The sequence below is a fragment of the Dromiciops gliroides genome, chromosome 4 (genome assembly GCF_019393635.1).
Source record: "Dromiciops gliroides isolate mDroGli1 chromosome 4, mDroGli1.pri, whole genome shotgun sequence".
In the NCBI taxonomy this organism is placed as follows: Eukaryota; Metazoa; Chordata; class Mammalia; order Microbiotheria; family Microbiotheriidae; genus Dromiciops; species Dromiciops gliroides.
The window spans coordinates 207,799,748-207,825,571 of NC_057864.1; the positions used below are offsets into that span (position 1 = coordinate 207,799,748).

At 37.2% G+C, this 25,824-nt stretch overlaps 1 protein-coding gene across 3 annotated transcripts in view; it reads left to right on the forward strand.

Moving 5' to 3' along the window:
- LOC122726418 (ATP-binding cassette sub-family A member 9-like) overlaps positions 1 to 25,532 on the forward strand; it is a 126,184-nt gene extending 100,652 nt beyond the window's left edge. For all 3 annotated transcript variants that reach the window (XM_043964109.1, XM_043964110.1, XM_043964111.1), the window contains 11 exons: positions 26 to 146; positions 3,534 to 3,651; positions 5,694 to 5,785; positions 13,125 to 13,294; positions 14,161 to 14,236; positions 14,314 to 14,408; positions 15,106 to 15,225; positions 15,502 to 15,642; positions 17,896 to 17,975; positions 24,941 to 24,996; positions 25,112 to 25,532. In XM_043964109.1, the coding sequence (XP_043820044.1) occupies positions 26 to 146; positions 3,534 to 3,651; positions 5,694 to 5,785; positions 13,125 to 13,294; positions 14,161 to 14,236; positions 14,314 to 14,408; positions 15,106 to 15,225; positions 15,502 to 15,642; positions 17,896 to 17,975; positions 24,941 to 24,996; positions 25,112 to 25,210 (1,168 nt within the window). In that variant the 3' untranslated portion in view covers positions 25,211 to 25,532. The remainder of the gene's footprint in view (positions 1 to 25; positions 147 to 3,533; positions 3,652 to 5,693; positions 5,786 to 13,124; positions 13,295 to 14,160; positions 14,237 to 14,313; positions 14,409 to 15,105; positions 15,226 to 15,501; positions 15,643 to 17,895; positions 17,976 to 24,940; positions 24,997 to 25,111) is intronic.
- The last annotated feature ends 292 nt before the right edge of the window (positions 25,533 to 25,824 follow it).

The following is a 25,824-nucleotide window of genomic DNA, read 5'->3' on the forward strand; positions in this document are numbered from 1 at the left end:
TATAATATTCTTCTGTTCTCTCTAGAATTTTTCCATCAAATAAAGATGCAGGACCCAACCCTGAAGAACCAGAAGGTGAAGATGAGGACATTCAGGAAGAAAGAGAAAAAACAGCAAATGCATTGACTGCTTCAAACCTTGATGAGGTAAAATAAATAAGCAAACAATTTTTTTTAAACCCCCTATTTACTGAAGTACTTAGATCTTTAGTTGGACCAGTTATCAAGTAGGGTAAACAATCTGCCCTCTACAATTTAAAGATTATTCAGATTCTTTATTCCATATTTAATGTATGTGTGAGATGGCCATCTACAATGACAGGGCGTCCCTTTCTGAACTGGTTCACTCACTCAGTCCAATCTATTTACAAATTCACAGATTTAGCTTATCAGAGGTGGACCACTACCACACTCACATTTTTTATTGATTTTTAATAAATACAAGTTTTTCAAACCCTTTAAACTATCAAATTGTACATATACAAAAGAGGCATCACCATGAATATTTTACAAAGTGACTAGAGCTTTAAAATTTATGTTGGCCATTTTTTCAATCAAACTGCTCAAAGTCCATCTGAAGATTGTTTCTTTACACAAGGATTTTAGCAATTTTTATTGCCTCAAAGTTCTTTTCCTACACCTTTCAGTCACCCAACTGGTCATCTATGAAAGTGGCAAAACCCTACATTATTTTACTGGTTGATTCAATGTTTCCCTTTATGTAAAAGTACATCTGCTTCTTTCAGGATCAACCTGCTCCACGGTAAAGAAAAGTACTTTTTTTTTTTTTTTGGTGGGGCAATGAGGGTTAAGTGACTTGCCCAGGGCCACACAGCTAGTAAGTGTCAAGTGTCTGAGGCCACATTTGAACTCAGGTCCTCCTGAATCCAGGGCCAGTGCTTTATCCACTGTGCCACCTAGCTGCCCCTGAAAGAAAAGTACTTTAATGGACATAATGCACAATGATGTTTGAGGCTGAGAAGATTAAATTGTTCCCTTATAATTTTTCTTATTGATCCCGCTTATGATTAATTGCTTTTGCCCTGTAACTGCTTTAGTCATGATTCTTTGTCTCTAAACTTAGTTCAGAGATTCAGCTGGTCTATAATGGGTTAAGTTGGGGCAGCTAGGTGGCGCAGTGGATAGAGCACCGGCTCTGGAGTCAGAAGTACCTGGGTTCAAATCCGGCCTCAGACACTTAACACTTACTAGCTGTGTGACCCTGGGCAAGTCACTTAACCCCAATTGCCTCACTAAAAAAAAAACAAAAACAAAAACAAATATAATGGGTTAAGTTAAAAAACTCAGCTCTCCTGATAATTATTGATCTATTCTTGACTCCAAGAATTTAACTAACATTGGGGGATGTGTGCAAACATAAAGGAGTTGGGTATAGTATCTTTGCATCACCAAGCTGTCTAAATGTCTGAACCACTCTCTTGCACCTGGACTTAAACAATGAGCATTTCCCAGTCTCATGAGAAAAGAAGGGGGGTTGTTTCTACCCTTCCAACCAATAATGTTGTTCCTTGTGCCTCAACTCTGTAACTTACCATGTGGTTCTTAATTCCACAATGTCATCTACCCCATTCTAATCTTTGTTCCATACTCCCCAAAATCTATAAAAAGGGAAGTATCCTTTTGCTCAGGGTCTTTGGCATAAATGGAGGCAATCTATTTATGATCCAGAATACCATGCTTCTGTCAATAAATGTTATCTTGCTAGGAGAATTACCTTTTTGTTAAATTTCTAATGCTACAGGGTTTTTCAGGAACTCTAAAATGAAAGGAGCAAAGTAAATATAGATATAGATATGTGTGCATATATACGTAGTTTTTTTTTCATTTTGAGGAAAAAAGTTTTTGTTAAGCTTATAAATAACTGGATACCCTAAAAAGGCCTTCTGAATCAAATAACTTGAATGAGACCAATTGTAAGGAAAAGTGAGTAAGTATCAAATGTGTGGCATTTTGTTAAATGTTGTACAGTATGTGTAGAAGGTTTGGGTTGACTGCCTTGAGGAATAGTGTACATGGAATCAGGAGGGCTGTGTGATACATTACCCTAGTGGACATTCACAAGAAACTTCTCAACTCTTTTTGCCTTCAGCATGACTTCTTACCTTACTAATTCTCTCATACCAGATTCCAAAGTAATCAAGGACCATGCTTTGATATTTCCTCATCAACAACTAATGTTGAAAAATATCTCATTAATTAATCAATTTGCTCTGGACCCCACCCCCATCTAATTAAACATTACTTTAAAAATAAAGAGGAGAAATTTAGTTTTTCATAATATTTGCTTATTTTTCTCCATGTCAGATCCCTAATTTCCTAGAATTAAATAATCATCAAGGTTGTTGGCTACACAATTTATTAAAATCCAACAAATGATAAAACATGGAAAGAAACAATTATTAACAAGTTTCAATTATGAGATCACAGCCAAAGTCACATCTAACCATCTCTACAACAACTAACTTCTCAATTCTCTTAAGAAAATTCTACCATTTAACTCTCATAATGGCAGCCAAAGTCTCTCAAGAATTTTTGTCATAGTATTTCTTTGCAGGGTAAGAATTCAATTCAGTCTTTTGAGCAAGAAGTTGTTTTTTTCTGAATTCTTTCTCTCTGTACTACATTCAATCTGTCTCTAGTTAAAGCAGATTTCACTTAAATTGTCAGACTCCTCACAGACTCCTCAAAGATGACAGTCAAAGTATTAACACCTCAGGATTCCATTGACTTTTAAAGATAGCATAAGAGTTTCCATAGTCTCTATGTACATTGAAGGCAGAGTTATGCATTGAAGAGTCTGACTTTAATCCATTTAGAGATAATATTAGGTCATACAATGATAACTTATACTTTGACAATTCAATATAACATCAAAACCCCATAATTTTTCAGATCAGGAAACTGAGGTACAGAACAGCTAGCTCATCCAGGGTCAGAGAGACACAGAGTGCCAGAGCCGGTATTTGAACCCAGGTTGCCTCACTCCTATTCCAGCATTCCTACCCCAGTTTTACCTCTCATGGATCTGTAACCCTATCAGTGGCACTGCACCACTAATGTAGAATTAATATACTGGATGCTGTCTTATGTGATGCAATTCTAATCAATGTCTTACCATAAATTCTACATAAAGAATTTATCCAACATATTGGAAGCTTTTGTTTGATGTCATTTGTTGCCCCTCATTCTCACTATATGACTGCCCACTTTTTCTAATCATGCATATCTTTAATAATGTAATTTTGTGCTATGACAATTGGCTTTTTCAGCCTTCAGCATCTTAAGATTACAAAAAATGTATGCAATGATGCCAGTGTCCATTCATGATTGGATAAAGACCATCCCCTTAGATATGAACACATGGTGGTATAGTATTCTTAACTACATCATCCAGGTGCTGCCACCAGTGTAGCCTGCTTTTGTTCATAGCTTGGGACAGAGAATGGGGTTGAGCAAGGGAGAATGCATCATTCAAGCAAGAACTATGGGGAAAATAAAAATTATCTTTTTCAGAAACCCGTCATTATTGCTAGCTGTCTACGCAAGGAATACGAAAGCAAGAAGAAAAGTTGCTTTGCAAAGAAAAAGAGGAAACTGGCTACAAGAAATATCTCTTTCTGTGTTAAAAAAGGTTTGAAACAATAGAGCTTAGCAGAGTCCCCTCACACACACACACACACACACACACGTATTCTAGCCTTAGGACCTTTGAGGGTCCTGATTGCCAATATTGAAAACTAATAGTTAATATAAAAGTGTCCAATATGTAAGTAGGGCAAATGAGTCTGTACTATTAATAGTTCTTTTCAAAAGAAGAGCTATATCCTAGCATAGGAAAATAATCATATCTCCCTTAAAGCCATAAATTTCTTATTGAGATATATGATAATGAACACTAAGCTGCAGAGATTTTTATGATATAAAAACTGACTAGGCCTGTGCCACTATCTCAGAATAAGCTATTGAATAAAATGTTAAATTAATCAAGATTTCAATTACAAGTTGAAAAGGCAGTGCCCGAGAAAGATTTCTGGTTGTATTCATTAACATGGTGAGCTAAAAGCCAATACATTATACTATCTGCTTTGGGTCCAGTGCAAACTGAGCCAATCTGACATAATGTTAACTCACTGGCCAAGTACCAAGATTAAATTAGGACAAAAAGCTCCAATTTCACCCTCTCAAAAGTTTTTCTGTCCCCTTATATTCGCTGACACCAGGAGAACCTTAGCAGGAGAAAATCTACCACATCATCTTTTTAACATAAGACACATACAAGTTAATGAGGGATTTTATTCACAAGGGAAGCTTAAATTTACAGTAATTTCATACAAGGTACAAGAAGTATCAGAGAGCTAACAAATTGCCAAAGTAGCATGACCTAGCAGAAAAAAAAGGGGGATTTGAATCAGAAGGATTTTTGTTTGATGACAACGATGATCCTTATTTTAATTATGGTGATGTTAATGACAAGACAAATGAGAAATTCTAAATTCCCAACATCAGAACTAGTTGTCCCTGGATCATATCCTGTGGCCTGGCCCATTGCCCTCAGGAGACTCCAGAGATGCCTTGTGGAAGCTCTATCCTTATGGTTCTTTTCTGACCTTTAAGCTCAGAATCATGTCCTTGTTTCAGAATGCTGTGTTCTTGGCTCTGTTTTTCCAGTTCTTTAGGTTTGGCCCATTAGTAGATCATAATTAACACCATACTCCCCAGTCAATGATGAAGCTAACTTTGTATATGACTGGATATTGGGGCTCTTGCTATCCCCATCATGTTAATCATACCATCATAATAACAAGAGCAGAAAAATGAAGGATTAGTCCAATCAATTCACCACCAATTTCATTACACACACACACACACACACACACACACACACACACATCCTACTTGTTTACAGAAGCATAGGAAGTTACACACTCACAGATGATTTCCATAGGTTCATTTATGTATTTACTGTTTGAAACACTGAATGCATCTTCCCACATGAAGTTATATTTGCAATGAAAATAGGAGAGAACCCCCACCCCATTGTAATTGTTTGTTATTTTAAACTTTTTTAGTGGTTTATAGGTTTAGCTTAGGTACCTAACAACCATTTTGTAATATTATTTTAATGTAAACACACATTATACCATGCATGACAAAATATAATTATGTAATACCAGAAATATACCTCCTTTAAAGAGGAGAGAGGAAGAAGACACCTGGGAGGATGTCTTACAGAAGCTAGGAGAGGGGAAGGTGAATGTTTGGATTCTGGAAACTGGTTGAGACACTGAGTCCCTTTTTACATTCTCTGTTAGACATTGCAACCCCCACCCCTTAGGAACCTCCATAATCTGGGATGAACCTATTTCTTTAATCTCTATTACCTATCACCCATACCCCTACTTCAGGGGAAATATTCAAATTATAGAGTGCATACTTCCCTCTCCCAGTTATGATAGTGGAGACACACCTCCCATATCTACCTAATTCCTGGAGTGTAAGGGATAAAAGGGAAGTGGAAATAGAACACCTCATTTCCATTCTACTGTTAATGACTGCTATAGTAACATAGGGAAAAGTCAATGAACACTTCTTGATTCTTAGACCCCAGGAAACATTTGTGTAGAATGTGTAGAATCTGAGCATAAACTGACTTTCAGTCACTGTTCCTTTCAGGTGAGATCCTGGGGCTCCTAGGACACAATGGAGCTGGCAAAAGTACAGTAATTAGGATGGTAACTGGAGACCTGAAACCAACTGCAGGAAAGGTAGGAGAAATAGAAGGAAATTGTTTTGAAGCATGATGCACAGAAGATAAATTTTGTGACCGCTAATATTCATTTTTAGATTTTTGCAACTTGACCTCTCTGTAACCCTTTGGTAACCAATGCCCCTCTTCTTACTATGCTCTTCTCTTTAGGTTTTCATGACACTGTTTGTTCTCTTTTGATCATCTTCCTGCCTGTCTGACTACTCCTTCTCAGTATCCTTTGCTGGATCTTCATCCAGTTCATGCCCACTAACCCTGGGTGTCCCAATGGGCCTTCTTCTCTTTTTCTATACTATTTCACTTGGTGATCTCATCAGTTACCATGTTTTCAATTAACATCTTTATGCTAATGATTCTCAGATCTACTTATACAACTCTAAACTCCTCCTGAATTCCAGACTCACATTTCCAACTGCTTACTAGATATCTCAAAGTAGATGTCCCATAGACATCTCAACATGTCCAAAGCCAAACTCATTATCTTTACCCAAAAACTTGACCCTTTCCAAACTTCCCTATCACAGTCAAGGGCAATCCATCATCCTCCCAGTCACCCAGTCTCAGAACCTTGGTGTCATCCATGACTCCTCATACTATTTCAGTCTTCATATCCAATTAAGTGGCCAGATATTGTCATTTCCACATTTGTAACATCACTCCCAAAATTTCCCTTTTCTCCTCTGGCCCTGATGCTATCCTGATGGAGACCTTGATCATCTCATGTGTGAATTACAACAGCCTACTGGTTGGTCTCCCAGCCTCAAGTGTCCCCTTACTCCAGTTCATCTTCCATTCACTGCTGTTCCAACCATATCATTCTCTTTACTATTTATTCTATCATTTCAAAGATCAAATATAAAATACTCTGACATTCAGATCCTTATAACCTGCCCTGCCTTACCTTTCCAATATTCTTACACGTTGCATCCCACCAATGTACTTTATTATCCAATAGCACTGGCTTTCTTGGGGTTCCCCAATAAGGTACTCCATGTTCAGATTCTGGGTTCTTTCATTGACTGTCCCCCATACCTGAACCTCATTGCTACCTTCTAATCCTCCTCGTTTCTTTCATGTCCCAGCTAAAATCCCATCTTCTAGTTGAAGACTTTCTTGATCGCCCTTAATTCTACTGCCTTCCCTTTGTTATCATTGCCAGTTTATCTTGTATATATCTTGTTTGTACATAGTCATTTTCATGCTGTCTTCCCAATTAGAATGAGAGTCTCTTGAAAGCAGGGACTGTGTTTTGTCTTTCTTTGTATCCTTAGTGCTTAGCACAGTGCCTAGTGCATAGTAGGTGTTCAATAAATGCTTATTGACTGGCTGACTTAGTATTTCAAACATCACATATAGTAAATGAGTAGATGACTTTCCAAATTCATACTATTATGAAATAAAAAGCATTTTGAACTTTTATTAAACTTTTATTAAACAATTGAGACATCCCACAAAGGAAAAAACAGACAGTTATTAGTGAAACAAAGTTGTGAACATAAATGTTGCTTAAGGGTCACTTAGATTAGGCTAGTTTCAACAGCTGGACACAATCTTCTTGGACATGAGATGGTGTATATTATAATTATGTAACTGGGAAAGGGGAAGGGAAATTGGATTACATGTTTCCTCACTTAAATCCTCACGAAATGGATAGTTTTTAAATGGAGTTACTCAAACCAAGACTTCTTGTCAGGAATCTCTTTGGCATTCTGGTGAAATATAATACTACTATGATCCTTCAACTATAAGAAGGATGTGCTAAAGAAAATGTTAAATTTCAGTTAAAAGCTAGTGAAAATTTTTTTTTGTATCCAGATTCACAGATACCCTGAAATTTCTTCATGGACTCCTTGGGAGGAGGGGGTGTCTATGAACTCCAGGTTAATAACTCCTGATCTAGGGGGGAAAGCTGGAAAGTAGACTGGCATAAAGTAAGCATAAATCAACACATTATACCAAGATAAGTTCAAAATGGGTGCATGATGTAGACATGAGTAATATCATAAGCAAATTGGTAGAGCATGGAAGAAATTATCTGTTAGATTAATATATAGGAAAAATATTCATTACCAAAGAAGAAATTTAGCGGTACACAGCAGGTAAAATAGATAATTTTGATTATATAAAATTAAAGAGTTTGCACAAACAAAATCAATGTAGCTAAAATAAGAAGAAAAGCAGGAAACAGGAAAATCTTTGCAGGAAGTTTCTCTGATAAAGGTCTTATTTCTAAATATATATAGGGAACAATTTAAATGGTGTCCAATTTACAGGAATAAAAAGGCATTCCTTAATTGATAAATGGCCAAAGAATGTGAAAAGGAAGTTTTCATAGGAAGAAATCCAAGCTATCAATAGTCATTTAAAAAATGCTCTAAACTACAAATAGAAAAATACAAAATTTTTAAAAAATCTCTGGGACAGCTAGGTGGCACAGTGGATAGAGCACTGGCCCTGGATTCAGGAGAACCTGAGTTCAAATCCGACATGACACTTAACACTTACTAGCTGTGTGACCCTGGGCAAGTCACTTAACCCCAATTGCCTCACCAAAAAAACAAAAAAAAACAAAAAAAAAATCTCTAGGGTACCATCGGACAGCCACCAGATTGGCTAAGTTGACCAGAAAAAAGAAAAATATTGTATGAGATATGGGAAAATAGTTTTTTTGGTAGAGCCGTGAACTACTCCCATCGTTCACAAAAACAGTTTGAAACTGTGCCCCAAAAGGTATTAAACTCTGCATTCTCTTTCACCCAATGGTAGTGCTACCCCAAAGAGGTCAAAGAAAGAGGAAAGGAAATCATATGTAGAAAATATATATATATATATCTTTTTGTGATGACAAAGAATTGTAAACTGAGAGGTGCCCATTGATTAGGGAATGGGTAAACAAATAATGGTATGTGAATTCAATGGATTATATTGTGCTGTTAGATATGGTGAAAAGGATGTTTTCAGAAAAAAACCTAGGAAGACTTGTATGAAGTTTTGTGGATGAGGAAATGGAGGGAAACAGGACTAAGTGATTTGCCTAGGGTTACATAGCTAGTAAGTGACTTGCTAAGAGTCATATAGCTAGTAAGTGTGCTAGGAAATCAAATTTTGACAGATTTAAACTCATAAAGATGAGTCTTCCTCACTCTAGGCTTGGCACTCTATCCACTGTACCACCTAGCTGGCCTTTGTTTATTGTAACCTTATACTTTTCTCCTGTGACCCAAACTTTTCATTGCAATAAAATCAATCTATTTCCCAACATGCCATATGTTTTGCATATTTTGCTTGTTTTATTCTCATGTTGTTTAAAATGTTCTGCTAATTCCTTTCTGCTTAAAAATTCTTTTCTACTTTAGAAGACTAGAGATTTGGGTAAGACTTAGAAAAATAGGAAGGAATAAGGAGGGAGAAAATATGTTTAAAGTGGGAGCCTTGTGGAAGTAGAGTATTAGATTAATCTATTTAAAAGAAAGTGTTTGAGTAGAAAGTAGGGAAAGATATTGTAGAATGGACAAGGACCAGATTGAAGAGGGCCTTGAATGCCAGACTAAGACCCTTAGATTTCATTTAGTAGATGATAGTAGATCATTGATGAGTTTTGTCCATAGAGAGGGGAATGCAAAATAACATTTTAGAAATATTATTTGGCAGTGTATAGATTTGATTAGAAGGAGGAAGATGTGGTAGGCAGGGAAATCAACTGATAAGCTACTGTTATAGTTAAAGCTTGAGGTGATAAGCATCAGGACTGGCCACTAGAAATGGAAAAAAAGGAATGGGCTCTGTAGAAGTTACAACGAAGGAATCAAAATGATCAGTGACTGACCAAATATAGATAGAGATGGGTGGGGGGGGGGGATAGTGAGAGAGTAGAAAGAATAAAGATTGACTCCAAGATCTTGATTGTGTGTACTTGAGAGAAATGATGATATCACTGATAGAAATGACAAAGTAATAAAGGAGAATTGACTTTAAATATAAGATTAATTAATTGGATTTTAGATAGATGGAAAATGAGGTGATAATAGTATATCCAAGTGTGAGTATCAATCAGGCAATCAGCTTACATTTCAACTGAAATCAGTGTTAGAAATAGAGATAGAGGTGATAGTTATAGCCAGAAGAGCATATGAGATCACTGTGCAATTCAATAAACATTTATTAATCCCCTACTCGATAACAAGACAATGTGCTATCTTTTAGAGCAATAAAGAAGAAAAAGAGAAAGTCCTTGTTCTCAAAAACAGGGTACAAGGCATATAAAGACAAGACTAACCCAAGATCAAATATGTTGGGGTTACAGGAGAAATACAGACAAATACTACAGAAAAAATAAGGAAGGAGAACTCTGAGCTTGAGGAGTCAGAGAACTGAAGATATTCATAAATCTAGCCTAACCGTTGAAGGAAGAGAATCATTTTGACAAAGACAAGGATGTATCTTTGTTATTCTATAGCTTCTCTATCTCAAACACACACACACACACACACATACAGAATTGAATGACGCTATATTTTTCTGGATAAGCAGAGCTGTAATTTAACTTGCCCCTACAGATAACTGTATGAGTGGTATTACTTCTCTTTTGGAAGAATTGTTTTCCTTTCAAACTGAGCTACAGGAAATATTATTAAAGGAAGTGGTTGAGGTAGTACAATGCCTTCCAATTCTGTTTGGCTAATCATAGCTTCCCTCAACCAAATTGTTCATTCATTTGCCTAGAAAGATCTAGATCCAAGTTTCTCTGCCTGTTGGAGGAAGTTGTGAAAATGAATTATTTTATTTATATAGCTCAAGTACCCAGCCAGAGAAAATTTACTCCAATAAAATACAACAGTTGTAAATCTGACTCTTGGGGACTCCCTCACAAACTCTCTCTGCTGTGTTTGAGCAAGGATACATATGGATCATTACTACAGTAATTAACCACATTTTTCATACTTAAAAGACAAGATAAAGGGAAAGACAAACTTAATCCTATGCAATGAATATTTGGGAAATAGACATATGCTCTCCCCAGGGGTTGGGAGAAGGGAAATTGGAGAAGGAAAATTGCAAGAATTATGGCTTCAGTGTGTAGAACAAGGATAGTTTCAGCCACACAGGTTCCTTCCTGTTGTATCTGCCCCCTGCTTGATTTATCCACATGGTTCCACTTCTATACTCTGAGGCTGTGGAGTTCCTGGCTGGTTTTACATACTCTAGAGCTTCTCTCCACGTCCCCAGCACTGCTCCTGGTTGTGGCAGCTGCTCCTGCATGGGCCACTCTAATCCCCACATAGTCACCTCACTGCCATCACACTTGTTCCTGAGATGCTTCTCTCTTGTGATATCAACTGCCTCCACCACCCATTAGAATGCTAGAAGCTAGATTGTAAAAACATTCAGAACCCACTGGCCACAAGGACAGTGGAATTATTTTGGAGAGTTGGGATAGAATCACTGGATGATCTCTTTCCTGACCCACACATTCTTTTTTTCTTTTTTTTGCAAGGCAGTGGGGGTTAAGTGACTTGCCCAGGGTCACACATCTAGTAAGTGTCAAGTGTCTGAGGCCAGATTTGAACTCAGGTACTCCTGAATCCAGGGCCGGTGCTTTATCCACTGCACCACCTAGCTGCCCCTGACCCACACATTCTAAACTTTAATATCCATACTTCCTTGACAATACCATACACACATGTATAAAGTTACATAATATATAAATCAGTGCTTTTTCTAGTAATATACATACATATATGTATATTATACATAAATGTATGTGCCTACATATGCATTTGTTACTGTTGTCATTCAGTCATTTTTTAGTCACATTTGACACTTTGTGACTCTATTTGAGATTTTCTTGGCAAAGATACTAGAGTGATTTGCCATTTCCTTCTCTAGCTCATTTGATGGATGAGAAAACTGAGGCAAACAGGGTTAAGTCACTTGCCCAGGGTCACACAGCAAGTAAGTATCTGAGGCCAGATTTGAACTCAGGAAGATGAATACCAATTATAGCCCACACTTAGGTTTTATATGATCCAGATAAGGGTGACAAGTGTGGCTTATATTCAGACCAATATAGTATTCATGGTTCATTCCACTCATTTGGCACTTAGTATGTACTACTTTGTAATGTGATTTATCTTTTTGTTTTACTTTCCTAATTCTGTTGTGTGTGCTTCAAGAACAGAGACAGTACTTTATGCCTCTTTATAAACCCATTTCCTATCATAGTCAACTTTTACAGATGGTGGGCTCATCAACTGTTTGGTGTTGATATTGATGAGTTATGAAGGAGAGGAAGAACCTTTATCACCAACTTTTTACAAAAGCATGTATTATAACAGTGGCCTGTGTTCTGGACATATGCCACTAATTATCAGAACAAGGCCCCAGTTGGTGGTTAAGCAAGCCAGAGAGGAGAAAGGGCAGGAAGAAAGGATATGAGTACTGTGAAGGAAGGTCTGTCCAGTGAATGTGCAGGATTGAGAATAATAATCCCTGCAGAAGCCGAGCATACAGGTGATTTTGGGGATAGATGGGGAGGGGGGCTTCTCCAAGGATGTTAATAGTGTTAAGAAGGTCAGATTCTAACTCTTTGGAAACAAGGCAGAGAAAGTTGTGGTATCTAGGGCCAGAGATGATGAGATTGAAAACCAGGAATTCAGTCACTAAATGATAGACTCATTGAGGTCTGAGCTTCAGGAAGGTGGCTAAGGGGAAGCTAGATGATGCAGTGGATAAACCACCAGCCCTGGATTCAGAAGAACCTGAGTTCAAATCTGACCTCAGACACTTGACACTTACTAGCTGTGTGACCCTGAGCAAGTCACTTAACCCTCATTGCTGAAGAAGAAGAAAGAAGAAGAAAGAAGAAAGAAGAAAGAAGAAAGAAGAAAGAAGAAAGAAGAAAGAAGAAGAAGAAGAAGAAGAAGAAGAAGAAGAAGAAGAAGAAGAAGAAGAAGAAGAAGAAGAAGGCGGCGGCTAAGTAGCAGATCAAATGAGATAGTATTTGTTTTTTAAAAGTGCTTAGTACAGCATCTGGCGCATAGTAGGTTCTATATAAATGCTCTTTCTCTCCCCTCCCCTCTCCTCCTCTTCCCTTCCCTTGAGGCATGTCCATCATGGTGAAGTGAGAGACACTATGAGAAGAGGTATTTTCCTGTAGGTACTTTTTCTGCCTTTTCATACACTAGTATTCATGCAATTATTCTCTCATTCTCTCATCATAGCTAAATTATTTGAGATTTATTCTTTACTCTATCCATATGTAGATCATATGGAATATATTGTTGAAATGTGTTTATATATTTTATATAGATGATCTGAAAATGGGCTCTGTTGTGTAGGTGGTGTTGAAAAGGAGCAATACCCCCACGAGTCAACAAGAAGAGGACATCCTTGGCTACTGTGCTCAGGAAAACTCTCTGTGGCAAAACATCACAATGAGAGAACACCTGGAAGTGTATGCTGCTGTGAAAGGGATGGATAAAGAAAATGCCACAGTTACAATTTCACGGTATGGAACAGAGAGAACCCATGCCAGTTCTCTCTCAGAGTAGTCATAAAAATGTGATTATCCTTTTACATACAATGAGGCATAGAGATTTGTAATGATATTCCCTCCAAATCATGGATAATCAATGCTGGAGCTGGGATAGAACCAAAAGTATACTGGAGCCAGCTATGAAGATGATTGTTAAATTTTCAGTGTGAGTGCTTATATCTCAGACATCAGAAAATGCTACAAACCAAGTCTTAGTTTATTGTTTTATTTTGATTGTATAGACTTAAGAGAGTGATGGAAAAATGTTAATGATGCAGAGTTTGTCAGGCAGTATATTTGCCCCCCACAGAGAGCCAGTTATTATTAGCCTTTGGCTAATATCTACCTTTCTGTGCCTCAATTCAGTTATCATTAGAACATACAACCTAATAAGAAATAAATCTGGACATATGAAATTGGCAACCAAAGCAAATTGAAATGAAATAATTGGGAACCATATAAGAAGTAAATTTCAAATACAAAAATCTATCACAGAGGATAGTCTGAGGGCCAAATCTGGCCTGTTTGTCCTTGAGTTAAGAATGGTTTTTGAATTTTTAAATACAATAAAACTTTGTTTAAAAATATCGAAACCATCCTTAGCTAAAGGGCTATACAAAAGCCGGTAGTTTGGCCAAATTTGGCCTGTACTGCAAGGTTTATAGGTGGCACCAGAACTTTCTCTTGTGCTTAAATGAACCTATTTTCTGATATCCAGAACTGGAATTTTCAGAATGATAATGATGAGCAATTCTAGTTACTCTCATTGGTGGTCACCTTCTCCCAATGTCCACGAAGGGCAGGGAACTAAATAATACATTCAGTGTATTTTCTTTCAGATTAGCAGATGCTCTCAAGCTTCAGGAGTACATGAAATTTCCAGTCAAGAAATTGCCAACAGGCATAAAACAAAAGGTATGTATTATGTTTGATGTTCTTCTAAGCATCACAGTCATAAGGCTAATCACAAACAGTGACTGTCTTCATTTCAGTTGTGTTTTGCACTGAGTATTCTGGGAAATCCTGCCATAGTACTTCTAGATGAACCATCCACTGGAATGGACCCAGAAGGTCAGCAGCAAATATGGTGAGAAGAATAATAAGTTTCAGCACTAACAGCAAGAGATCTGATTGGATTTGGGGGTGGGGGGGGGCAATGAGGGTTAAGTGACTTGTCCAGGGTCACACAGCTAGTGAGAGTCAAGTGTCTGAGGCTGGATTTGAACTCAAGTCCTCCTGAATCCAGGGCTGGTGTTTTATCCACTGTGCCACCTAGCTGCCCCTGATCTGATTGGATTTTAATCCCCTAGTTGGTCTTATTATAATAAAGACAAACATTCTCTTTTCTCATTGACTCCAAGTGACCAGCTCTAGAATAAACAATATTAAGCACCAAAAGTTTCCTTTTCATTTCCTACCAAGTTTTCTTTTGAGGTTAAATAACCCCCCTAAAGTTCCTATAAATCCTTCAAGGATTTTATTGTATTACATTCTTATAAATTTATTTTAAATTTTTATTTATTGATTAATTTAATGCTCTTCTCTTTAAATCCTAACTTCTGCCTGATCTCAGAATCTCTCTCATTGTTTTTCTTTCCTTCAATTCTTGCATGGGGAACATAATTTGCTTGGTTTCTTCTTACCCTGCCATCTTCCTTTACAGAATTATATTCCCTTTTCTCTGTTCTGAATTCCTCAGACAGATACAGTTCTCTTTTGCCAAATTTTACAGAAATATTAATGTGTTTCCAGAAATTATAAGCATTTTCTTGGCTTCACTACAGGCAGACTATTCGAACAATCTTTAAGAAGAAGGAAAGTGGTGCTATTCTGACTACACATTATATGGCAGAGGCTGAGGCTGTGTGTGACCGAGTGGCCATCATGGTGTCAGGACAACTACGGTGGGTGAAAGTCCTATTACAACCTCATGAGCAAAGACAACACGGCAGGAGAAAGAACATTTCTTGTGGAGGAGGGGTCTTCTGACACCCTACTCAGTCTCATGAGCTGCCAAATCTCCTGCCCTGGTTTAATAATGAAGCCTTCTTTCCTCTCTCCCCTCCCCCTCAACCTTCACCATTCAAAGACAAATAATAGCAATCTATAGCAATGGATTAAGTAGCAAATACATTATTTTCAACTTCTCTCTCATTTATAACCCGATTTTTGCATCCTAGATGTATTGGTTCTATCCAACATCTGAAAAGCAAATTTGGCAAGAATTATTTACTAGAAATAAAAGTGAAAGAACCTGGGCAAATAAATCCCCTACATGATGAGATTCTGAAGCTTTTTCCAAGAGCAGCTCGGCAAGAAAGGTAAGAAAGACTTTTCCTATGGTGGCAAAAGTTAGCTTTAGTATGGCCTTAGATTTTCTTGCTTTACTATGCATTTTAGTGCAGTTTGATTACTGAGGAAATGTTTAGTTCCCCTGAGAATGAAGAACAGAATAAAATACTATTTCTAGGAGGTGATTATGGGACTACTGAGGGCAAAAGTTACAGGTAAGTCTTCCCTTTAAGAAGACTAGCTACTAAGCAAACCATGCCATTAGTGGCTTCTTAACATGGAGAAGTAGAATAGAAGTTCCTTGAGGGAAATTCTATCTCAGTTTTGTATCTATGTTCTCAGCTCTTAGTGTCTTTCACATAGTAAGTTACTTAATAAATGCTTTATTGATCACATGAAGGAAGGAATCTAGATTGTAAGCTCCTTGAGGGCAATGACTGTCTTTTGACTCTTTTTTATATCTCTAGTACTTAACACAGTACTTGGCTTATAGCAGGCATATAAATGCATATTGATTGACAGAGAGGAAAAGTTGAAATGGTCAAATAAAACAAAATTTTAAATAAACTAACAGACAACTTTGCTACCTGAATTATCCATTTTAAATTACTAACCTAACAACTAAAGACTGAGCATGGATTAAAAATAAACAAATGTAGTCCATGTAAACTTTGGTGTCTGTGTTTCAATTCTCACTTTCACTGATGTCAGATCTCTGAGCAACACTGTATCTCCACCTCAAGGTTCTAGGGAGTAACCCAAAGTGGTTTGGGCTGTCTTTCTAATGTCATTGGCTCAAACTTCCATTCTGCTGTATACTTCCTTAATATCAATTGCCAAGGATTAGTATCTCAGCATCATTTAACCAATTAATATCAATTCACTTTTACATACTATATAAATGTATGTCAAGAACAGAAGAACAGGCATTTCCCTCCATCACCTAGGTGCATCCTTTCTTTTCAATCTTTAATCCCTGGGGAGAATGGACTCATATTTAAAGGATTTTTTTTACTAGAAAGCATTTGGCCTCACCAAGCTCACTTCCAAATGTGGCATAGAAGAGATGCATCCCTGTAGCTGCCTTTGATCTACTATTAGATCAGCTAGGGCACAGAGAACCTAGTTCCTTTCTAGGCTCAGCTTCCTATCACCAGACCTCTGGTGACTCTTCCAATTTTTCAAAGATCATAGGGTCTCAGCTCAGTCCATTCTATTTCTAATATTCCTTCACCTAAGGTGGGAAAGAATAGAAACATTAGAGATAGAACAGTAGAATCATGTACTCATGGTTTCATGTAGACTTGAGTAGGTAGAATGGGCCAGTGATACTAACAAGCTCTCTCTCTCTTCATCAGGAGGCTTAGACTTGTCCTTGCTTTTTCACTCTTATGATTGCAGGAGAGAGAAAGAGAGACAGAGAGAGACAAAGAGACATAGAGAGAAGGAGAGAGATGGAGACAGAGAGACAGAGAAAGACAGAGGCAAAGACAAAGACACAGAGACAGAGACAGAGACAGAGACAGAGACAGAGACAGGAAGACAAAAACAAAGAAGAGAGAGAAGGGCCTTGTTTTAGCCAGTTGGTACCTTTTGAAAGCATATCCAGTTCTGGCTCAGAAGCCAGTCAAAAGTCCATTTCTTTAACATGTAGTTTCTTGACCAGAAATATTCATATCAGATAATACTTCAAAATGGGGAATTGGGCCACTTCATTACATATCATCAGGCATTTTCAGAAGCCAACTCATCAAATGCACATGTAGCAGGTCTGAAGTTTCATTGGTCAATCTCTTGTTATACCCTGCCTCCTGCCCCCAAATCAACATCTCAAGTTTTTTTATAGTGATTCTTTGAGGGTTTGTGGTCCTACTTATTTTTTTGACTACAGCATTATTTCTACGACAACTATTTTGCCACTTACTATTATAGTAAAAAAAAAAAAGGCTTGTCAGAACTTAATTGGAATTGTTATATTTGTGTTCTTTTAAGAAAGTTGTGCTTCAGACACTTATTAGCTGTGTGATCCTGGGCCTCAGTTTCCTCATCTGTAAAATGAGCTGGAGAAGGAAATGGCAAACCATGCTGGTATCTTTATGGAAAAAAACCAAACAAATGGGGTCACAAAGAGTCAGACACAAGTGAACAACCACAGTATATAAGACCAACATTTTTTTAACTGAGAATGGAAAATTATTTCCAGTAGTGTTGTTTATTTGAAAGAAAATGTTAATTTGCAACTTTTAAATTAAGGCACAAAATTTTCTTTTCCCTCATCTAAGGTATTCCTCTTTGATGGTTTATAAATTGCCTATGGAAGATGTTCAACCTCTGTCTCAAGCCTTTTCTAAATTGGAGGCAGGTAAGATCTCAAAGGCAACTTTGAAATTGACATTCTCCATAGCAAATGTTTGCCCAAACTAAAATAATAATAGTGTGTTATAACAATAATAACTCAAAATTCACAAAACCTTTTAAAGTTTTTCCCCAAAAATGAATATACATTTTTGTATATTTGAAATTTAATGTTGTAGTTCCACACTAAATTTCACCCCCTTGTGGGTGCTCCCTTTTGAACTTTCTGCTCACCTGTTTATTTTGTAATAATCTTTCAATACTCTTTTTTCCTTCTCTCCCTCCCTTCCTCCTTCCTATCTCCCTCCTTCCCTCCTTTCTTCCTTCCTTCCTTCTTTCCTTCCTTTCTTTCCATCTTTCCATCTTTCCTTCTTCCTTCCTTTCTCTTTCTTTTTCTTAGTATTGTTATCACTCCCCTATCACTTCTCTCCCTAACTCTCATCACTAACTCCTAAAATAAAAGTTCACCCTTGTAACAAGTAGGTAGTCATATAAAATGAATCCATTGGCTCTGCTGAAAATATGTCCAATTATGACTTATAGTTCATCCCCTCTCTGACTAGAAATAGAAAACATGACTCATTCTCAGTCTTCTAGATTTATAGTTGGTTGTTGTGTTGATTATCATAAATCTTGTCTTTTCATAGTTGTTTTCCTTTACAATGTTGTAATCACTATATAAATTATTCTCTTGGTTCTGCTTGCTATACTTTATCAGCTTATATAAGTCCTCCTACGTTTCTCTAAATCCCTCCCTTTCCTAATTTCTTTTGATAAAATAATACTCCATTACATTCATATATAATAATTTGTCCAGCCCTTTTCCAATTAATGTATGCCCAGTTTGCTTCCAACTATGTGCTATAACAAAAATTGCTATCTTAAATGTTTTGTGAATATGGAATTTTTACTCTTTATTTGATTGCTTTGGGGTATGTACTCAGTATTGGTATTACTGGGACAAAAGGTATATGCCATTTCATGACTTTGGGATACAACTCCAAATTATTCTCTAGAATGGTTGGTCTACTTCTTAGATCCACTAACTAGGTATTGATGTGCCTGTTCTCTGATATATTAATGTTCAAAGGACCTGAAAATACTTTTTAAACATGCTGTACAGATTGTGACAGAGATTCATGTTTTCATTTGCAGTCCAATTTTCATGTTTCCTTTGGGTGGAGGAAAAGTTCAGATTTGTGTTTGTCAAGGTCATAGTAACAAAAAAAATTTTTTAAGTCCCTCAGCTCACATAGTAGAAAGTGTCAGAGCTAGAAATAAATCAAGATTGCAGGCATTGTGACAAAATAAAATAATAAACAACTGGGAAATTACATTATAAAAGAAATATCCTTTTTGTAGTTGATAAATTCTAGAACATTGTGACAATGAGTTGCAGAATTTTAGGTTGGAATATAAACCATGATTTTAGTTAGCTCCATGAATATGTTTATAAGTTTAAGATGAACAACACTCTCTATAAAGTGGTGTATTCCAGCAAGACCTCTGTGACTAGAAAAAGTTTTCATTTGCCCTAAATAAAGCTTAAGTATTTAATTTCCTGTGTGTTAACAGAAGCTTTGTGCCACTTCTTACTGTAATATATAACTAAATTTATCACAGATAGCACCTGTATCCCACAGAAGAAAAGAATTTTCTGGCAATAAATTCTATTTACATTTATAAGAATTGATAATAAAATTATTCCTTTGGGCCATTTTTGCCTTTCCTATCCCTAGATCTCCCTCCACATGCCTGTGTTATGTCCTAGGCATGTGCTTGTCTCCCCACAATCATGAAATTTCAGAGTTAGTAGGTATCTCAGTGGCCAAGACATTCCAACCAATACCTTAAAAAATCCATTCTACAACATAACTACAAGTGTTCATCTAGCTTCCAATGAGGAAGAACCCCCTACTTCCCTAAAGTCTTTATTTTTGGATAGTTCAAGATTTAGTAAGTTTTTCTTAACATCAAGATTAAATTTTTGAATAACTGTTTCTGGAACTCAGCCCACAGATGGTAAGGGGGTTGAACAATTGACCAGAAGGAGATTACAGGGATCTCTGTGCCAGCACTGAGGCAGGACTCTGCTCTTTTGCCCATACTTGGATCCAGGTCACAGTCCTGGATGGTGGTCCCAGGAACAGGAGGAGCACAAGGACACAAGAGCTTGCAGCCATAGTGGAGTGGGATTCTGTTCATAGTTTCAGGGCAGAAAAGCAAGCCTATGTTTGCTTACAGATTAGAGCACAGGCCATAGAGCATTGGACCTGGAATCAAAAATACCTAAGTTCAAATCCTCCCTCAGAGGAGGGCCTGCCTCTCCCAAGCAAGTCATTTATCCCATCTGCCTCAACTTCCTCATTTGTAAAATGGTGATAATAATAGCACTTACCTAATAGGGTTGTCATGAGGATAAAATGAGATATTTGTAAAGTATTTTTCAAACTTTAAAGTGCTATGGAAATGCTATTATTATTATTTTACTACTATTACTACTACTACCACCACCACTACTATGATTATACCTACCACTACAACCACTACTATGTCTACAACTACTATTATGAATACTTCTATTACTGTTTAGCAATGATGGACTTTTGACCAGTGATAGAGTACACCAGAAAAGCTAGTAAAAAGTGGCAGCTAGATGGCACAGTGGATAGAGCACTGGCCTTGGAGTCAGGAGGACTTGAGTTCAAATCCTGCCTCAGACACTTGATTGATACTTACTACCTGTGTGATCCCGGGCAAGTCACTTAACCCCAATTGCCTCACCCCCCCCAAAAAAAAAGCTAATAAAAAATTTATTGTCCCAGTTCTTGCAAATATGATCAAAGGGGCTTTAAATCGAAAAGAGAGGGAGTGAGAAAAAAATCAATAGATCTGCTAAAGCTGATATAGAGAGCAGCAAGTATAGCATAGGGAGAAATAGTTTTTTTTAATTTTGCAGGGCAGTGAGGGTTAAGTGACTCGCCCAGGGTCACACAGCTAGTAAGTGTCAAATGTCTGAGGCCAGATTTGAACTCAGGTCCTCCTGAATTCAAGACCGGTGCTTTATCCACTGCACCACCTAGCTGCCCCAGGAAGAACTATTGAAGAAAGAAGAGTAATTCTTTTTTTAAGTATTTTATTATTTTCCAGTCACATGTAGAGATTGTTTTCAACATTTGTTTTTATAAGATTTCTAGTTTCAAATTTTTCTCCCTCCTCTCCCCTACCTCCCCACTCCCTAAGACAGCAAGCAATCTGATATAGATTATATATATACAATCACATTACACATATTTCTGCATTAGGCATGCTGTGAAAGAAGAATCAGAGCAAAAAGGAAAAACCTCAAAAAATAAAAAATAGAAAATAGAAATAGTATGGTTCAATCTGCATCTAGATTCCATAGTTCTTTTTTTTTCCTGGATTTGGAGAGCATTTTCCATCATGAATCCTTTGGAACTATCTTGGACCATTGTATTGCTGAGAAGAGTCAAGTCTATCACAGTTGATCAACACACAATGTTATTGATACTGCCTACAATGTTCTCCTGGTTCTGCTCATCTCACTCAGCATCAGTTCATATAAGCCCTTCCAGGTTTCTCTGAAATCCACTTGCTCATTGTTTCTTACAGCACAATAGTATTCCATTACATTCATATACCACAACATGTTCAGCCATTCCCTAATTGATGGGCATCCCCTCAATTTCCAATTCCTTTCCACCACAAAAAGGGCAGCTATAAATATTTTTGTACATGTGGATCCTTTTCCCTTTTTTGTGATCTCTTTGGGGAAAAGACCCAATAGTGGTAGAAGGGTAATTCTCAGGAGACAATGTTCAAGAAGAAAGACAGAAATAAAACTCATGATCTTGGAGAACTTCATATATAATAGCTATTCTGGCAAAGTTGGACAGACTGCTCAATCTGGGCAAGTCACTTAAAATCTCTCAGCCTGTTTCTTCCTCTGCAAAATAGAGATAGGAAAAGCACTTACTACACAGAGTTGTTGTGAGGAGAAAAGGGGAAAACCTATATAAGGTACTGTCAGTCTTCTAAATGTCTCCCTTCTCTCCTCTGCAGCCACAGGGGTGGAAGTTCTTATCTCTTCACCCCTTTGCTATTATGATAGCATAATAGCATGCCTCAGGTTTCTCGCAACTCTAGGGTATACTTCTCTCATTTATCACAATGGTCTTCCTAAAGCATAAGTCTTAACCATGTCATATAGATACATACACACACACACCCCACCCCTATTTGATAAACTCCAGTGACTCCCTGTTAACCCCACAATCAAATATAAAATCCTCTTTTTGGCTTTCTGAGTCCTTTTTACCAGGTTTTTATGTACCTTTCCAGTCTTCATAAATCTTACTCGCCTGCATGTATTCTGTTCATTTCAATAATGCTGTCCTATTTTCAATTTCCCTATAAAAGATACTTTCTTTATATTGGGCGTTTTGTCCACCATTTCTGGAGCTCTCTTCATCTCTCCCCTACACACACACACACACACACACACACACACACACACACACACACACACACCCTCCATGGACTTTCTTTAAGTTTCAGCTAAAATCCCTGTATTGACAAGAAACCTTTCCTGATTCCCCCCTCCAATTCTAGTAATCTTTTGAGATTATCTCTAATTTATCCTGTACAAATCTTGTTTGTACATAGTTGTTTGCAAATTATCTCCTTAATTAGACTGAGCTCTTCAAGAGCAGGAAATGTATTTGTTTTTCTTGTTGTCTCCAGAAGTTAACTATGTGCTTGGCACATAGTAGGTGTAAATAATTAATTGTTATTTGAGGTTTTTATGCCTCGGAGTGCACTGGCCTGGGGCTCCACCCACTGGTTGTAGCCATTGCCAGGGCTCTGGCACCTCAAGTCATCACCACTCACGGACTACTACATGGGCCTGACAAAATTATAATGATTGGAAGCCTAGTGAGGGCAGTCATGTGACTGTCAGAGTGGCCATCCCATTGGCTGGGACTGTGTGGGGTGTTTCTAGGTTTGGGGGAGGAGAATTGGGCATTCTAGGTGGAAGCTGGAAAGCGACAGACGTTCTGCTGCGTATTTTCAGCTGATTCCTGGGTGCTGGTATTTTTTCAGGTATTATAATTTCCCTTTCCCCATTTTATTTTCTTTCACTTGATCCTACTGATCCTGTTTGTGTTTTGTTTTGTTTTTTAGTTTGTTTTTGTTAAAATAAATCTCGTTCTGTTTTGAGGGAGGCTGCCAGTCTCCTTCCTTGCCCCAATATTGTGGTGAGCCGCTTAGCTAGCACTCCCCAATTAAAAATTGATCCCCACATAGGTGCTTAGTAAATATTGGTTGATTTGAATAGTAGTGTAATTTTTTTTTCCTACTAGAGTGAATGAGACAAAGGAAAAAGAAGACAGAAAGAAGTGAATGGGGTCACAACAGATGTCAGGAGGATTTTCTGCATTAAGTTGATGAAGTTAAGGCTTCAAGGAAGAGAAAGGATTGATTAAAGGCCTGAGAACCAGAAGAATGTACTATCTCAATAGCCTCTGAATAAAGTATCCAGTATCTAGTAGGAGCCAAGTGTCAAATTATGCAGAAAGCTCAAGGATGAAAGGGGCCCCAGTATAGAGTAATTAGGAGATCACTAGACACCCAAGAACAGTAGTTGTTAATTTTTTCTTTCATAATGGTGAAGGCTATGAATGTCTCAGAATATTTTTAATTGTATAGAATTAAAAAGGAAATAAATTATATTAAAATACAGTTATAAAATAAAAAAAAAACTAAGTTCATGGACCCCAGGTTAAGAATGTCTACCTTAAAAGGGCAACTATGTGGTGTAGTGGATAAAGCACTGGCCCTGGATCCAGGAGGGCCTGAGTTCAAATCCAGCCTCAGACACTTGACACTTACTAGCTGTGTGACCTTGGGCAAGTCACTTAACCCTCATTTCCCTGAAAAAAATGAAAGAAAAAAAAAAGAAGGCCTACCTTAGAGAGAGTAGTTTCCTTAGGGACATGGGAGCTGAAGCCTTATTGATATGGGTTTTCTCTAAGAAGTTTCATTAACTTTGCATCTAGAGCACAGAAATTCACAGAGATTCTTTGGGGGTAAAGAGTCCTCATCTGAGAACAGCAGAAGGGAAGAGATGCAAAGGATTCCATTAGAGAAGTGAGTGATATGTTAACTATGGAGAGCAGAAGTAGGGATGGTCAAGGTCTGGTCTCAGTGAAGAAAACCAGAGTAAAGGAGATGAATTGGGGAATGGGAATAGTTAAAGAGACCAAAAGTTATGATTAATGTAAATAATTCATTTAAAGTAGGATAATTTTTTAAAAGTCTGTGATTGAAGAATAGTGTTTCAAAAATCTTGTTCTTGGAGGTGAATGATTCTGAGAGATGGTTAATTCTAAGGTATATCTATGGCAAATATCACTTTAATGGGGTGGAAATGGTCATTAGAGATGAGAGCACAAAAGAATTGAGAAGTCAGGTGGCCAAAAGGTTTGTCTGGATAAGTATAAAAGGCGACCATGAACCAGGTACCAATTCATGAAAAAAGTAATAGAATGAACTTAATGCAAATGAAACATGGAACATTGGTGTTTTAGGCTGGAATGATTAGGACCAAGACGTCATTAAAATAGGAGGCTGTTATACCTACTTCCTCAGTAGAACTTCTGATTAATTTGCAGAATTAATCTATCCATAGTTCAAAATAGGATTTAAAACCTTGGTGTTTAGAGTATGTACTTTTACTTTAGTAACTTTAGTTTAGGTCTCTTTTAGCTCTAGGTTTCCACTTTCCTGGGAAATGTGAGACACGGCTACTGGCTAATTATTTGACTCCTGAAGCTTTGGCCACCGAATGCTTGATTGATTTCTATTTGCCATTTGTGTTATACTATGGTGTTCTAAATAATAAGTGGGATATATATGATTTAGTCTAATATGAAATTTATTCTTATGCAGCTAAATGTGCCTTCAACCTGGAGGAATACAGCCTCTCTCAGTCAACTTTGGAACAGGTATGTTATACTGCCAGGCAACTTTAATATGCTTTATGTTCTCTTGCCATTCATTTGGGAGTATGGGAGTCAATTTACCATTCATTTTTACCTCTCTCTTCCTGCCCATTTTCAGGTCTTCCTAGAGTTGTCAAAGGATCAGGAGCTGGGAGATTATGAAGAAGAACTGGATGCAACAGTAAAATGGAAACTCCTCCCACAGGAAGAGCCTTAAAGGCACAAACCTCCAAAACTCCCTTTAAGTTTGCTGGAATCATTTATAATCCTATTAATTTTCCTTATTGATCTTATATTTTTGTAACAGAAATAAGTTAATCAAATCTTTTTGAAGCATATATTGTTGCTAAGTAACTAATTACATTTAAATTACCTTGCTTACTATGGGAGGAAAATGAGAAGACTGGGATGAAGGCAGTAAATAGCACTGGCCCATGACTAGCTTCAGTTAAATGTTCAGGGATTTCCTCTGTATTTGCATGCCATTCTAGGTGTATTTCTATATTTTGTGAAATCAATAAACTATAAATATGATGGTATTTGTTTTTAATAGTTATGCTTTAATGTCTTGGCATATGATATGTCATAAAATTATTTTATATAGGTTTTAAATACACAAGACATTTGTTTTTTAAAACAACATAGAGGGCAGCTAGGTACCACAGTGGATAAAGCACCAGTCCTGGATTCAGGAGGACCTGAGTTCAAATCTGCTTCAGATACTTAACACTTACTAGCTGTGTGACCTTGGGCAAGTCACTTAATCCTCCTTGACCTGCAAAAAAATTTTTTTTAACTTAGCATAAATATGAACTTAGAAATTTATTTATT